Below are 17105 nucleotides of genomic sequence, written 5' to 3'. Positions count from 1 at the left end.
CAGCAGCTCTGACCATATAAATTCACACGCTCTAATATATATATATATATATATATATATATATATATATATATATATATATATATATATATATATATATATATATATATATAAAAAGGTAAATTAAATGTCAGAAATTAGATTTGGAAAAAGAAATGCATTTTTGGAACTTAATGTTTAAATATAATGTTTTCTTAATTAGTTTAAATTGATTTAATTTTATTTATACTTAATTCAGTTAAATCCTTAAAAAAAAACTATTGTTGTAGAAAGAAAATACTTTAGGATGAGGATCGACTTCAGCTGATGCTCACATCCAGTAGTATTTACTTTCTATAACAAACTGCTGAGCTTCATAATGTTTTCTTTCTTGAGAAAAGATCCTACTTTATAACATGACTTAATAGTTATATTAAGTACTAAGCACTAAGTAGTAAACGCTACTGGATGAGGATCGACTTCAGTTGATGCTCAAGCTATCGTAAAAGTATAATAAAAGACGATAACTCTGGTGCCATGAGATCTTGGACATGATGTGTACGGGGTATCGTGAGTATCGCAATATATTTATCACATCAACCAACCTTTAGATCCTTCTTCATATTCAAAATATATAATATAATCTCAGTATGTTAATATTAGCACTTAATTATGTTTTTTCGGGTCTTTTAGAGAGATCATTCTGTATATTTTTAACTTTCACAAAGTCTTATTTATTTTTACACCCACCCAGAATCCACGAGTGCACGTGTTTTAGTCCTTGGTTAATATTTACGGTTCTTCACATTCTCGTCCATGGCTCCGCCGAGAAGGTGTGTGTGTGTGTGTGTGTGTGTGTGTGTGTGTGTGACAAGAGGAAGACCTGCGCCTCCTGGTGCGTGTGCATGTTCCTGTGTGGTGAAGGTGATTGACATGGAAAAGCCTGTGTGCGACCGAGAGAAGGGTGAAGACGTGCTGAAGCAGGCGTGCTGTGAAAATAATACATCAAACGTTTACCAAAGTCTGTTCTCCTCCTCACTCACTCACTGTCCTCAGGAATCCAGCTGGCTTTCTTTTCTTTTCTTGCTGTTCCTCCTGCTGTAATGTTTGTACAGTGAACTGCTCAAACACTGCTGTCTTCTAGCAGAGAAACTACAGCGTCAGCACACACACTGCACAAAACATTAACAATAATAATAAAAATCGACTCCTAAAATAAGATTGTACACGAGTTTTCATAAACATGAGCAAATGACCAAACCGTGATCTGAGTGGTGCAAAAAATATTGGCACCCTCTTAACTTTTACCTTCAAACTCCTCTAGTGCTCTGAAACTCTGACTGATTTTATAAAGCACTTTTTATTTATTTATATAATTTATTTAATTCTAATCTTACTTGAGAGTCCTGAAGTTACACCTTCGGACACCAGAGGTCTCCCGGCACTGCAGTGTAAAATTCCCTCTTCATTCACTCGCACGCTAAAAGAGAAGCTGTAGAACACCACAGGTTAAGCAACACTCAAGACAACTTTTCTTTTGTTCTTTCTTTCCTTCTAACCTGCACCAGAGGTTCCAGCAAACCGATTTCCACTTTCCTTTCTCTAGGAGGCCTGAGGGCGAATGCTAATCTGACAGCATGTGAGTTGAACCTGCCAAAGAATTCAGGCCTGTGCAGACAAACACAACCTGCAGGAGCCTCGGAGACACATGGGAACAAAATCGATGCACTAATGCAGGCGTAAAAAAAAAATACATCACGTTAAAGCGACATTAAGTACAACAAATAGGATTCACGCGGCTTAGAGCCGGGGATGAATATTTATAGCGACTGCAGCATTTGCATCGCATTAAGGCGATAACGGAGCCGTGTGGAGGAAGAGCGTTCAGTAATGAGCTAATAAAACACTCCGTGTCGCGCTGGTACAGGATGCTAATTAGCAACCAGGTGGCGTGATGATCCTGAGTCACCGTTACCGCACGGAAAACCATCACTTTATCATAACGGAAGCATCCCGAAGCATTTTATCCCTCTTCGGCTATTAACGCTTTTAATTAATGAGACGTAGTACAATTGAAATCAATTTACAGTTCCGTTTAAGGAAACGTTCCTTCTGTGAGAAAGCACAAGCTTGACCCGTGACTGGTACAAAGCACTGACACTGGAGACTCCTTCCAGAAACACTACATAAACACATTTCTCTTCAAAGACAACGTAATTACACACCCATCATCAGAGCTCTCCAGATAATAGTCCTGCTTTTATAATTACAAGGTGTAGATCTGGCAAAATGTCAATAACTCAAGATGACATTCGTCACTCTAAAGTGCGTGTGTGTGTGTGTGTGTGTGTGTGTGAAATTTAATAAGCTGAAGATGTTTACAGTTATGAAGTTGAAGTACAGGTTTGTTTTTTTTTTTTGCTTAGCAAGAAAGAAGGAAGAGTGCAAACTTTTACACGCATCTGTACATCCTTCAATAAAATGACAGTATTTTAGGAATGGTGTGTCATATACACACATCAAAACTATTGTGTAGATTACTTAGAAACAAGTTTAGAGCTCTGAGTGTTTGTAGATAATAGAGTTGGGGAACATACACAAGAGTCTTAAACAAAATGAGAGAGAGAGAGAGAGAGAGGGAGAGACACGAATAAAGAGAGATGAAAGTAAGGAACAGGGTAGACAGGTTTTAAAGAGGACAAAACGATACCCATTCTGTTGAAGGGTGCCAATACTTTTGGCGTCAGAGGGCCTGCAGCAAGGCCAAACAGGTCAGTGTGTTTCCTAACACTAGTATTAATTACGTGACACTGGAGAGCTCCTGATACTCAGAGTTCTGAGTTCGGCTTGCCGTCTCTCTCCCATGTTCAAATGATTCGATTAAAAATGCAAGACAGATCGATTCGTCTGACGTGGTGGCATTCGGCCAGGATGTGAGAAGCACTGTAAAAAAACACACACACACACACAAATACAGAAACAGTCAGTCGTCAGCCAAACACACAATCCTGGAGAAGGTTAATGAGCTTCTGGACCGCGGTAAAGAAACGAGACGAGATGACACCGCGCTGGTTTGACCGGTCTTTATTCGTACAGTAAAACATTTTTTCATGAAGGTCCAGCAGCGAGAGCACACCACAGTGTGTTTACACAACGACGGGTGCAAAGCGTCAGTCATCCGGACACACGGTCATCACGCTCATCACCGTTATAATCATCAGAGTAAACATTGTTTAAATGAATTGATACACACACACACACACACACACACACACACTTCCCCAAAAACCATCCGAGATACTGCACTGTACACACGCCTGCACATCCCATAATGCTCAGCGCTTCCAAAAACCTTTAAATACAAATAGAGCAAAATATGACACACACACACACAAATATAAATAACCCAAGTGTGCAGAGATACAAGATTAATACATGGAATGAAGAATAAAAAGAAAATAAAGCGGCGGTAAAACAATTCAGTTTGGTCTCCATCAGCACTCACAGTGCCAGTAATTAATGCTCGTTAGTGTCAAAGACACGCATTTACATCAGTTTTATCCTCTTGGCTCATGTTTGTGGTCAGCAATCCGTCTGTGATTTGTACAAATCTTTTTGTGGACATTGAACTTTCACCTAATGTGCAGCAACGTTATGCTAGAATTGTGAACAAGACAAAAAAACAAACAAAAAAAAAAACCACACCAATCCTTATCGAGCCCCTCCCCCCAGTCTAGAATTTGAGTTAACGCTAGGGTGCCAATACTTATGTGAATGGGCAGATTCTCTATTATCCTCAATCCTTCAATCGTGTGCTTGTTTTGGAAAGAACACTTTTCACAAGCCAATCAAATCCTGGGAAACAAAACCCTTCCAAAAAAGTCCCGCCCCTTCAAACGTCACTCAGATCATTATGGTTAACAACGATGCATCCGTCAGTGTACACCGATCAGCCATAACATTATGATCACTGACCAGTGACGTGAATAAGACTGAGTATCTCCTCATCATGGCACCTGTTAGTGGGTGGGATATATTAGGCAGCAAGTCAACATTTTGTCCTCAAAGTTGATGTTAGAAGCAGGAAAAATGGACAAGCGTAAGGATTTGAGTGAGTTTGACCTTAAGGGCCAAATTGTGATGGCTAGACCACTGGATCAGAGCATCTCCAAAACTGCAGCTCTTGTGGGGTGTTCCCGGTCTGCAGTGGTCAGTATCTATCAAAAGTATCCTTTAAGTCCCATGGAGGTCCCACCTCACAACTTACAGGACTTTAAGGATCTGCTGCTAAAATCTTGGTGCCAGATCCCACACCACACCTTCAGGGATCTAGTGGAGTCCATGCCTCAATGGGTCAGGGCCAACACAACATTGGACAGGTGGTCATAATGTTATGCCTGATCAGTGTATATGGATTTCGTTTCTTTAAAGCGTAAGAAGAAATTCAGGGATTTTGTTTCTGGACAAATGAAGTGGGCAGTGAATTAATGATCAGATGAGTTAGTGGTGCGCGTGTTAATAACTCAGCCATCTAAAAAAGGCACCGTGTCTATAAGAGCCGAAATAACTTTATACTGAAATATGTGCAGGGTGCATCCTGGAGCCTTCAGATAATAAATTAAAAAAAACCCAAGTGACACGGACAATAAAAGTCTCAGAATTTTAACATGTGAGGCTCTTCCTCTTTTTTAGGGAAACAAATTCATTTTTTTTCCTGTGGAGCTAATAGTTAATCTATTTGTGAGTTTTGTGCTTTGCTGACCTCAAATACATGAGACATTTACTTCAAGCTCAAAGCAGAGGTGCAAACATCACTAGAAAATTTTTTTTTTTGTGGGGGGGGGATTTCCCTTTCAGTGAATCAGTGTTTATTGTTGGAGAATACCAACCCAACCCTCGGGCTGTTCCCACTTCACTGTATCTCTGGATAAACTGTAAGACCAGTGGAAGAGTTTTAACCACGAATTAGATCTCACTCAAGAGACTCCTTTTTTATTAGGAAGCTAATATTTACACTGAATTTTCTATAAATTTCTAAGTTTCATGTTTTGCAAGGGAGAGCTTCATTTTTAACGTCAGACGATCATCAACTCTTCTTTTACGTTTATTGTTTGTCCAGTGCATGTTTACTTTCTTACTTGGAAGTGGTTATATTGCTGACGTGGGAACAAAGGGAAAATAAAATAGAAAGAAATTGTAAAGACTCCCTGAAGCATTAGCACAAAAGAAGGCAGGGTTTATAACAAGGCCGTGGAGAATATGGCCGTGTTTACACTGCTGTAGCAGGGTGGGGGTGGGGGGTGGGGAACCATTCAGGACAAAGGAACCAAGAACAAAGTGCGTTCACAAACAGGGGTAGTGTTCTTTAAAATAAAAAAATAAATAAATCAAATAATTGTGCCGTGCTTTCATGTAAGACCATCATCTCTGCCCCCACTGAACACACCACAACAGGAAAAAAACCAACATCATTATCTATTTACATGAAGAACAGAAATAAAAACGTTTGGCCCTTGCATTTTTAAGTTTTTAAAAATATACATGGAATGGATATCAATGGAAATCAAGTGACTGCCTCGCACCATTTCTGCCTCGTAAACGTGCTGGAGGTGACAGATGGCCCGACGCAGTCACAGCCCTTGCTTGTTTTAACACACTGACCGTCCCAGTGAGACGTCCAGAGGAACGACAGCGTGACTGGGAATAAAGGAATGTAAGAAATGAACGGTTTTAAAAGACGTGAAGGGGAAAAGAAGAGCGAACAGTCGCTCGATCGATGTTTTAATACCACAGCCTTGTTGAATCATCCGTTTTGATTGGCTATTGGTTTCTATGGCAACAGCTCAAGACTAATAACCTGTGATATAGCAATATCAAATAAAAAAAATTTATGTGAATTTTTAAAATGCACTCCACATTAAAGTCTTGAGAAAACAGGAAATATGTTTTTGTTGTTTTCTGTAACATTACGAGCTGGGGTGTTTTTTTTTCTTTTTTGCCTCATCAACTTGAAAAGAAAACAAAAACGAGACGCTGGTGAAGTGAACTGTTTAGAGCTGCTATAACGAATATTTCACAACGTAACTATGAACGGATTGAATGGTTTTGAATTATCATCGCTGGCTGTGGTACAAGAGAAATAAAACACCTCAGTGTGTGCAGTTATACCAAAATATTTTACTCTGAGTGATAGCAGTAACTCTGATGTCTTTAATTCTTAACATAATGCTCAGGTGATGCCAGTTTATTCTTCCTGCTGTGTCCTGAATCTAAAACTGGACATAAAACACAAGTGTCAGGGTCAGACTCGCCTCAAACTCGCACACACGCCCGCGCACCCGGACACACCGCAATTACCGGTGGCCGACTGTGAAGACCGCGGCCGCGGATAAAGGTCACCTGAGCGGCAGAAGACGACGTGCCGTTCTCATTACCTCATCACAGCGGTGAACGGTAGAGAATAAAATCCTTAAACACACACACACACACACACACAATCTTATCTCATTAATCACAGGGAAATGAATAAGAGAAAAGAATAGTGGTATAGCGTCCTGGACATTCCATAGAACATGCCAAAAATGATTGCACAATGAATAAAAAGTGACACATCTTCACATTTCGAGCTGAAATACAACAGTGCTTTCTCTCTCTCTCTCTCTCTCTCTCTCTCTATCTCTCTATCTCTCCCTCTCTGAAAAGAAGAGGGCTGAGAGTGAGCACTTGGCCTCTGGAGGCTGACAGGATATGAGTTGGAGCATTGTGTGTGTATGTGTGTGTGTGTGTGTGTGAAGCAGCTGGGAGAGCGAGAGGGCCACGGCACGATTACAAATGACCAGAAACACTGAATGTACAAAAAGCCAGCAGAGGAAATGTCGCATCAGAAATGTAGAAGAATTTCTGCCACCGCTCCCGATGCACGGCACTGTCGAAAGCTGGAATTGAAAAATATTCGAGAGGTCACGGTGCTATAAAGCGTGTCTGGAGTTCTGAGCCAGAACTTAAAAACGGAGCACCAAAAACAACAAAAACAAAACACTACTGGTCTCTTGAAGACTGAAGGTTGAATTGGAAGGGCAGCCTATAGTCGCACGGTGTTGATCCGTAACGGCTGCACGTTCTTCCCGTTGGCGTGACTCTGACCGGGGCTGAAGTACGGGAACAGCTTGCCGGGGAACTTCTCTCGGTACGTGTAGAGCCAGGACATGTCGTCGGCATTGTAGAAGACTAGCAGGCCTTTGGGGTAGTCTAGGTACACGCCCACTTTCTCCAGCTTGCTCTTGACATTGAGGCGGGTCCAGGGCTCGGTGCAGGCGCTGTACTGGTTGCCGTCGTGCATGACGATGCAGTAGAAGCCACGGCTCGGGCTGATCTGGATGCTGCCCTTGCGGCTGACCGTCTCGTTGGCCACGCCGATCATCCACTGGGTCTTCTCGGACACCATCACCTCCCAGTAGTGCACCCCTGAGCAGAAGCCCTCGGCCCCCAGCACCGACACCTCTACGTCGAATCGGCGCGGCGAGTCCTGCAGGGGCTGCGGGTGCAGGTTCCCGTACGCCACTATGGTGCAGTCGTCAGACAGGATCAGCCTCTGGTGCGCGGTCAACGGATCCAGAGTCAAAGCAGCAGGCACTGAAAGTTAGAAAAGAAAAAGAAAAAGAAACTGATTAAATACTTTCCTACCCTGAAGAATTCTGAATGCTATTCAATTCCGGTTCAAACCTAAGACGATGCTGTTAATAAGCGCCTACACTCATGATTCACCTTCTGCTCCTCTAGACCACAAGACCTTCACTGACCAGAATCTCTCACCTGGATGCTGTAGATCTGTACCTAAGAGCTGCTGCTGTAATCCTACAGACTTGTGTAAAGCTGCTCTGTCACACACTTTATTGTTAGAAGCTCTCTACAAATAACAAGCAAGAAAAAGTCAAATACAGAACTATAACACTGCTCATGGACTAATGTGTGGTGTTATATATAATAATAATAATAATCTTCCCTTTTTTCTACTTCCATCATCACTGTGTTGTCCTGCAGTATTCTAACAAAACACTCATTTGTTTAGAAAAAAAATTAGCTTCTCTTCCCCTGGCTGCAAGAGAGACGAGAGAGAGAGAGAGGGAGAGAGGGAGAGATCCTCATCCTCATTCATAAGTGCTGATGCAGCTCCTCCACCCAGCGCCAAGCTGAAACATTATTACTCACAGCACCCACCTCCACTCCACCACACTCACGACCGTCACACTGTGATTGCTTTCATCTGACAAACTCTAACTCCCTCTCATTCCATCTTCAAATTCCAAACACACACACACACACAGAGAGAGAGAGAGAGAGAGAGAGAGAGAGAAAGAGAGAGCTGCTCTGTATGCTTGTCTGTTTCTCTGCTACAATGCCCAGAGGTATTGTGGTGGCTGGAGAATGTGAAGAGAATTAAAAAATAAATAAAAAAGGAAAGTTGCCCTTGAGGTGGAGGTGAGTGTTAGAAAGCTTGGTTCCTGCATGCAAATAACCTTAACATGAACGAGCGTATATGAAATTCTACGAACCCTCACCCTTTGCTTGTTGACGACTAACACTTCCTTTTAATAAGTTTTATATAAATATATAAGACACTGCAAGCAACATGCTGGGAGAGTGGGCTGGAAGTGTGATGGGAGTGTGGTGGGTTTGGGCTGGGAGTGTGATGGGACTGGGATGGGAGTGTGGCGGGATTGTGCTGGGAGTGTGGTGAGACTGGACTGGGCTAGGAGTATGACAGGATTGGGCTGGGAGTGTGATGGAAGTGTGATGGGAGTGTGACGGGACTGGGGTGGGAATGTGATGGGATTGGGGTGGGTCTTGGCTGGAAGTGTGATGGGAGTGTGGTGGGACTGGGCTGAGACTGTCATTGGATTGGGCTGGGAGTGTGATGGGGTGTGATGGGACTGGGGCTGGGAGTGTGATGGGGTATGATGGGGTGTGATGGCAGTGTGATGGCACTGGGCTGGGTGTGTGATGGGATTCAGCTGCGAGTGTGATGGGGTGTGGTGGGACTGGGCTGGGAGTTTGATGGGATTGGGTTGTGAGTTTGATGGGAGTGTGGTGGGACTGGGCTGAGACTGTCATTGGATTGGGCTGGGAGTGTGATGGGGTGTGATGGGACTGGGCTGGGAGTGTGATGGGGTATGATGGGGTGTGATGGCAGTGTGATGGCACTGGGCTGGGTGTGTGATAGGATTCAGCTGCGAGTGTGATGGGGTGTGGTGGGACTGGGCTGGGAGTTTGATGGGATTGGGTTGTGAGTTTGATGGGAGTGTGGTGGGACTGGGCTGAGACTGTCATTGGATTGGGCTGGGAGTGTGATGGGGTGTGATGGGACTGGGCTGGGAGTGTGATGGGATTGGGTTGGGAGTGTGATGAGAGTGTCTGCTGGGAGACTCCGATGGAAATAACCTCACAAATACAAAATATGTTTTTTTTAAAAAAATTTCATTAAATTTGATGGAAATTAAAATGATCGAAATTGAAGTCTGTAGACTGAAATAAAAATATGAGAAATAATACAAACACTGCTTCAACAAATCACATGCCTTATAATTCCTGAAACATCTGGCTAATTGTGAACTAACCCCCGGCTGCATTATGTTCGCTCCTGAAGCACGCTGTGTGGCTTCGCTGTGGAGGCAATGTGAGGCAAGACTTACACGAAGCACAGAGACTCTCTCTCTCTCTCTCTCTCTCTCTCTCTCCCCCTCTCTCTCATACACCAGTATTCCTCCCTGCACTGACATGAAACTGGTGTGGAATTATTCACGTCTAAACAACACTGCCTTGTTTTCCTCCTGCCCCACAGACAGGCACAGAGACTGAGGAGGAGGAAAATTCCCTGAAAGCTTTCCATCCGTCCTATTTATAGCCGAGCCTGGAGCAGGGACAGCGGATGGGATGTTGTTTCCATTCAATGACAGTTTGAGCATCAGGTAGCACATTAATATTTCAGGCTGCCTCTCTCAACACACACACAGACACACACAGACACACACAGACACACACAGACACACACAGACACACACAGACAGAGAGAGAGAGAGAGAGAGAGAGAGAAACCAAAATTTAAAGCTACACCCTGGGGAAGAGGCTGAAGAAAAGCTAAAGAATGACCAAAAAAGAAAGAAAAGGAAAAAAAGCGATCAGACATCTCTCTAATAATCCCAAAAATCCATCTCTGCACTACAGGGTAGGTGTTGCAGTGTCATTACTGAGCTCCGGAGACATGGATCTGGACTGATTGTTTCATTCTGCACTCAGTCGAGGAGGCTCGTTTCGGTCGCCGTCATGATTCACAATTGGAGAACTGATTGAAGAGCGTGAGGTCCCACCCGTCCCACCCCCCCTTTCTCTGCTTTAACTGGAGGAACGGGTGAAAGAGCAGATGGAGTGATAAAGCTCATCAGAAATCACATTTTCTTTCATACTCTTACTAAATAACTGAACCACAAGCCAAAATCCGGTGCATGTGTTGTGATTTTTTTGTTATCTGCACCAGATCTGGTCTTTCCAGATGTTGTGATAATGTTATGAGTATCAGTAGTGTAACAGAAGCCAAGTTCTAAATAAAAACACTTTTTCCAAAGAAATCACAATACGTTGAGTTGTAAAGTGAAACGGAATGCAGCGTTTACAAGCTAAAATAAAGCATCAGCCATGTTTAAAGACGCAGATCTGATCTCACACTAAACCTTGAATGGAAAGCGTGTACGTGTCCGAGAGGGGCGGAGCGATCTGACGAAAATCACCATCATAACACTATTCTTGTTTCACTATATAAATATTAAATATATTTCACTTGTTTCACTATATAAACATTTGTACACTAACAAAAAAAAAATGTTATAAATAAATAAATAATATTAGTTAATTATTAATAATAAAAGTAATTAATAATAATATTATTAATTATTAAAATCATTAATACTTCGTATCATATAAAAATACATAAAAATGATTCATGTATTTTTATTTAGATTTATAAATCTAAAAAAATATAAATCAGTGCACTTAACAGAAAATAAACATTAAAAATATTTAACATGATACAAAAAGTACAAACTTTTAACAAATATATAAATTGTAATTATTTGAAATATTTTTATTCTAATATCATTTAATTTTTTTATACATACTAATCTCCATCCAGTCATACTGTAATTATTTGAAACATTTTTTATTCTAATATTAAACATTTATAATTTTGAATATATTTTTAACAAAACAAAAAAAAAAAAATATACATATCTATATATATATATATATATATATATATATATATATATATATATATATATATATATATATATGTACGTCCAAATTGTAATATAAAAAAATAATATAAAAAAATATAAATATTTAAAACATTTTTATATTAACATATTTTTTAATGTTCTTTTTATTTTCTAATATTATCTAATATCTTTTATATTTATATTTATATTATATTTCAGAAAAGCACATGGTGAAATTATAATTTATCATGATATTCAATACAACATATCCTATCAATCCTAATATTTAGGCATGTATATAGTAACTATATTTAGTAACTATATTTAACAGAGATGCCAAAGAAATATTTCAGTCAACAAGGGGAGAAAATAAATCTTTTTACGCCAAAAGAAACACTTTCTAACATTTTTGTGGTTGCTTTAGCATTGACAGCAGCAGGATGCATGACTACTGATCACATGTTTATCAGAGCTGTTTTTCACGATAAACTGCCGAACAGAACAAAGAGGTCAGCATTAACAATGATCCTCACCTCAACCCTAACACACAAGCCATGCCGGGACACCGACACACCGACGCTGACAGCGGCTTCCCGTTTCAGGAATTTCAGGAAATGGAAACGCAGCAAATGGAAAGTTACCTGGATTGATATCCTGGAACAGAGACTTCCAGATCGTGTACTGTAACGGACCCATGTATTTAGATGTGGGAAAGTCTTCGTAGGTGAGGTTGGTTTCGTGTATTTTGCCTTTTATTCTGTAGAGAAACAAGAAAATACTTGTTCTGTTAACTTGTAAAGCGTCCTTATTATTCAACAGGATTTACACAAATCCCCAAAACACAGCTGTCTTTAGATCTAACCTGACATTTATCACACCATGCACTCGCTCATACGGTCACTCATCTGCTCTATGTTTAAATAAAAAGAAAATAAAAATAAGAAGGACCTTCATTCAAGCAATGGTGAAAATCTTTACAGAAGGAACCTGTTCATCCCCGACTACTGCTGCTCCTATCAGCTCTTTACTCTGGTCTACTTGTCTCCATCAAACTTGTCACAAAAACACACCGAGTTATAAATATCCTGACTTGCCTTGGTATCTTCCACCAGCAATACCTTCCACGAATCACTTGCTCTCTGACCAGCGTTTATAAGAGAAGGAGACAAGGCGTTATAGACTGAAAAATCGAACCACTGTTTAAACCCCTCCCTCCCTCATCACTTTCCCTCTGAAATCCCTCCCCTCCAAACCCCCGCCCACCTCGTCCACCGTCCTCACCCCTACCTTTCGGCGGTGAGGGCCACCCCTTCCAGAAACTCGTGGCGTCCGGTTTCGCTCAGCTTATCCTGCAGGATCTGGATGCCCTCCTTGACATCGCGGAGCTGCTGGCTGTAGCGCTGGATCTTGTGCTCGATGTCGGACAGGGTGCGAGCCGTGTCGGCTTCCAGTTCTTCCAGCATGCTCTTCTGCCTCTCGCGCAGGAAGCGCTGCAGACGATCAAACGCCTCGCCGATCGTAGCTCGCAGGCTTTTAGCTGAAGACTGCACAGAAAGGCGGAGGAAGAGAGAGAATCAAACATGTGATTATGAACCCATTTAGAGTAAATATGAAGATCAGTAAGTTAGAGTGTAAGTCAGTAACCAGCATTTGATTAGTTTTATATTAAAGGCAAGCTGGAGATAAAAAAGAATACGTTTAATCAGACCTGTGAAGTAGAAAGAAAAAGCTCTAGGCAAATCTTTATACACATTAATGTCACTAAGTAAAGAATAAAACACAGAAACTAAAATGTCGTTCCTGTTAGCATGCTGAAGATGATTCATTTCCTATTATCCATCAGCTAACAAGTGCGTTCCTGTTATCTCTTATATTATAGCAGCTAGAAATGGCAAAATACAACATCCTGAATACACTATGCTGCCAAAAGTTTTGGGACACCCCTCCAAATCACTGAGTTCAGGTGTTGTTTTTCAGGGGTTGGGCTCGGCCCCTTAGTTCCAGTGAAAGGAACTCTTAATGCTTCAGCTTCATACCAAGACATTTTGGACAATTTCATGCTCCTAACTTTGTGGGAACAGTTTGGGGATGACCCCTTCCTGTTCCAACATGACTGTACAAAGCAAGATCCATAAAGACATGGCTGAGTGTGCAGGTCAGTCAAGTTCCTCCACACCAAACTCAGAGTCCTGACCTCAACCCCATAGAACACCTTTGGGATGAATTAGAGTGGAGACTGCGAGCCAGGCCTTCTCGTCCAACATCAGTGCCTGACCTCACAAATGTGCTTCTAGAGGAACGGTCAAAAATTCCCATAAACACACTCCTAAACCATTCATGTGCAAGTAAAGGCAGGCATCCCAAAACTTTTGGCAATATAGTGTATGTCTCAAAACCTACAGTGTAACCTCTGACACTAGAGACTCTTTTCACAGGCTTATATTAAAATAAAATAATCTGTTTACATGGATTGTTGCTGTCCCTGTAAAGGAGTTGTTACTATGGAAACAACACTGTATAAGAACAAGAGCATCAATACAAAACTTCACTACTATAAGTTACATAAAATGACACCTTCTGACCAATCAGAGTCGAGAATTCAACACTGCTATGGTGTAATACAATAGCCCGTGGAAGCGCAATCCTCTTTTTGTACACATTAAAGACAATAAGTCAGGCTTACAAAACGCTCGAAAGCTGGGGCGTCGTCGTGACGACAGCGCAGATAAGATCAAGCTGTCTGGAGATCAGACTCCCCCATCTTTAGTGTTAGTCATGGACAGCGTGTACTCACATGTGAGTAAGCTGTCATGTAGATAAATGCTGGGTATTAAACCACTGTGCACTTTTGTTGGGAGGATGAGGCAGGAATTGTGAAACAAAATAGTATTTGGTCCAATCACGTCCATTAGAGCATCAAGCACATCATAAGTCAGTGTGGAGAAGGAAATCTAAAACCACACAGGGTAAAAAGAGCTTTCTCACACAGGAGACTGCTGCAACATTCTGCCTCCTTGACATCCGCATGTTGTCTCTCATCAAGCAAGAGGGAAAAGACGAACAGAGACAAACATCAACAACATTCACCTGCATGTAATCTCCCTCAAAACAAAAGAGAACAGAACTGCCGTCTTCATCCTCACTGCACCTGATGTTCAAACAGAAACACCATTTCCTGGCCACACGATGGCTGAAATCTCATTAAGATTGCTCGAACCCCCAACTGAGCGAGGATCTGCTCTATTCCCGTAGGCAGGACTGCACACCTGGTGATGCCTGATGGATGAGCGGTGTTTAGTGACGCTCTAATGATGTCGAGCTCTTGATGTTGAGCTCCATGAGAGCTCTACTTCAGGCGGAGACTACGAGAGCTATGAGCTATTTAAAGCCACCTAGCCTGCAGATGCTAGGTTTTCCTGCAGCTCGCTCCCCTGAGCATCTGCTAATCAAACCCACCTCCCTGCAGAGCCTCTCCGTCAGACGCAACGACGGTGCTGAAGCCCATAAACAGCTCTCTGAAACTGGAGAGGGTTCGCTCGAGTTTGCTGAAGGTAACCTTCTGAGAAGAAAAGTAATGCTGCTGCGAGTAAAGGAGAGATTAATGGCCATTTAGGTGTACACTTTACTGACCAAAAGTGTATCACATTCCAGATTTATTTCCTTTACTGCTGTAATCACCTCCACTCTTCTCTTCTCTGATGGCTTTCCACTAGATGTTGGATCATGGCTGTGGGGATTAGTGATCATTCAGCTCTGATGTTGGGATGTTGAGGAGACTCCAGTTCCAGTTCATCCCAAAGATGAACACAGTCACAGTCAGGGCTCTGTGCAGAACACTCGAGAACTTCCACTTTCTCCATCCTTTACCTCCACACCATGTCTTCACAGAGCTGTTTTGTGCACAGGAGCATCGTCATGAGGAAGAACTTCATATGGATGTGATTTTTTTTTTCCACAAACATTTGGCTGGTCAGAGTAGGTGAGTTTGTGGGTGCAAAGAGCAACCAGAGAACCACGAGTGTCCAGATGTTATTTGGGTGATGGATTCATTCGTCATGGGTGTATCAGGACTGTGTATCTTATAAACTGGTGGTCTTCTGTGATTCTCTGTTGCACAGCAGTGCTTTTTTAATGTTTCCTTCTCTCCACACCTACCCTGATAAACGGAGAACAATCTACCACCCTGTTATCTCAGGCAGGGAAAAATGACCAGCACAGATGCCAAGGACAAAGCTGATTACATGTCCAGTCTAGCTCCAGGTTTATTTTATTTGTAGCTGCCAGAAGACCAGCAGGATCAGTAGGCTGATGATATAGCATTCACCAGCGTTTTTCTTTCTTTTTCCTCGTCTAAGAAGCTAAGACGAAACAAGACGCTGCACTACAGAGGATTAAGATGGATTTATTCACTAAACTGATTGATTAGTCCCACTTTTCACCCTGATTAATAGAACATTAACAGAACACAAGCATGTTACTGATACAAGACACAAAGCAGAAGCTAAAAGTCTATGTCCTAACAAATAGACATGAAGAGCGAGCTGAGGAACGCGAGTGAGACGCTCGAAGCATGCAGAAAACCAATCACCTTCAGTAGTGTGACAGAGGTGTGTGGAAGAGGGGGAGGGAGGGAGAGAGAGAGAGAGAGAGAGAGAGAGAGGAAGAGAAAAGAGTCGGATGGAGAGAAGACTGCTGTGATTGCAGTGCCGTCTCTCTGCTGATTAGCACGAGGTGCTGTGATGAAGAGGCTGCTCAATAAAGCAAACTGCTCGATGAAATTTCACTGTCGAGTGCAGAGAGAGAGACAGCGAGAGAGAGATGGAGAGAGAGAGAAACAGACAAAGAGAGAGACAGACAGAGAGAGAGAGAGAGAGAGAGAGAGACAGGAAGAGAGAAAAATGGAGAGAAGTGAGAGAGAGGGAGACAGGCAGACAGAGACGAAGATGGAGAGAGCGAGAAAGAGAGAGAGATGGAGAGAGAGAGAGAGAAAAGAAATGGAGGGAGACAGACAGACAGAGACAAAGATTGAGAGAGACAGACAGAGAGAGAGAGAGAGAGAGAGAGAGAGAGAGAGAGAGAGAGAAAAATGGAGAGGGAGGGAGACAGACAGACAGAGACTAAGATTGAAAAAGAGAGAGAGAGAGAGAGAGAAAAGGAGAGAGACTGGTCATGAATATGGAATGAGACAGGAGGAAGAGCAGGAAGGACATTTATCAGCTGCTGAAAGGAATTCATTTGCTTTTCTACACGTGCTCACTGCAGTTTAATGGAGTCCATTAAAGGTGGAGTTTCGTTACAGGATTTTCATTACAGGCTTGTTGATATTGACTTCTTCAATACTGACTTCAATACTATAGCTCCTCAGTATAGGACTCTATACTATAGCCCCTCCATACTGACTATCATATTACCTTAGATACCCACTTTTACATGAGCTTCAACTTTAATACCAACTCGAATTCACTACTAACTCTAATCCTCTTTATTTCAGCACCGACTCACTGACACTGACTCAACAATACTGACTCTTCAACTTCAACTTTGCTAGTAACTGTACAGTATTAACATCAGTACTGTCTCCGGCGGAAACTCTTTGATGGCTACTTCACTAATAACTCTACAATTGTAACTTTGACAGTGACTCCATCACCGACTCTTCAATGCTATTAGCTCTACAGTGCTAACATTCCTGCTCTCTGTACAGCTTATATATTAACTTTCCAATACTGAATCTTAGATATTAGATACCTAGATACTGACTTTAATCTTCTCTGATAAAGGAGAAGTTCACTTCCTGAACAAATTTCTACAAATAATTTCCTCCTCCCTTGTCATCCAAGATGTTCATGTCTTTCTGTC

General features: G+C 41.9%; 1 protein-coding gene across 2 annotated transcripts in view; it reads right to left on the bottom strand.

Annotated features, from left to right (window-relative positions):
- Positions 1-3048: 3048 nt before the first annotated feature.
- Positions 3049-17105, bottom strand: part of LOC131342486 (E3 ubiquitin-protein ligase TRIM62) — a 40508-nt gene continuing 26451 nt past the window's right edge. The window contains exons 4-7 of one of the 2 annotated variants that reach the window (XM_058373446.1): positions 12534-12790; positions 12341-12385; positions 11888-12003; positions 3049-7611 (exon numbers count right to left, since the gene is read on the bottom strand). In XM_058373446.1, the coding sequence (XP_058229429.1) occupies positions 7061-7611; positions 11888-12003; positions 12341-12385; positions 12534-12790 (969 nt within the window). In that variant the 3' untranslated portion in view covers positions 3049-7060. The remainder of the gene's footprint in view (positions 7612-11887; positions 12004-12340; positions 12386-12533; positions 12791-17105) is intronic. The other variant, XM_058373447.1, reaches the window with a different exon arrangement.

The sequence above is a fragment of the Hemibagrus wyckioides genome, linkage group LG21, assembly GCF_019097595.1.
Source record: "Hemibagrus wyckioides isolate EC202008001 linkage group LG21, SWU_Hwy_1.0, whole genome shotgun sequence".
Taxonomy (NCBI): Eukaryota; Metazoa; Chordata; class Actinopteri; order Siluriformes; family Bagridae; genus Hemibagrus; species Hemibagrus wyckioides.
The sequence above is the reverse complement of the archived record's forward strand: the minus strand, read 5'-3'. Positions and strand labels throughout refer to the sequence as shown.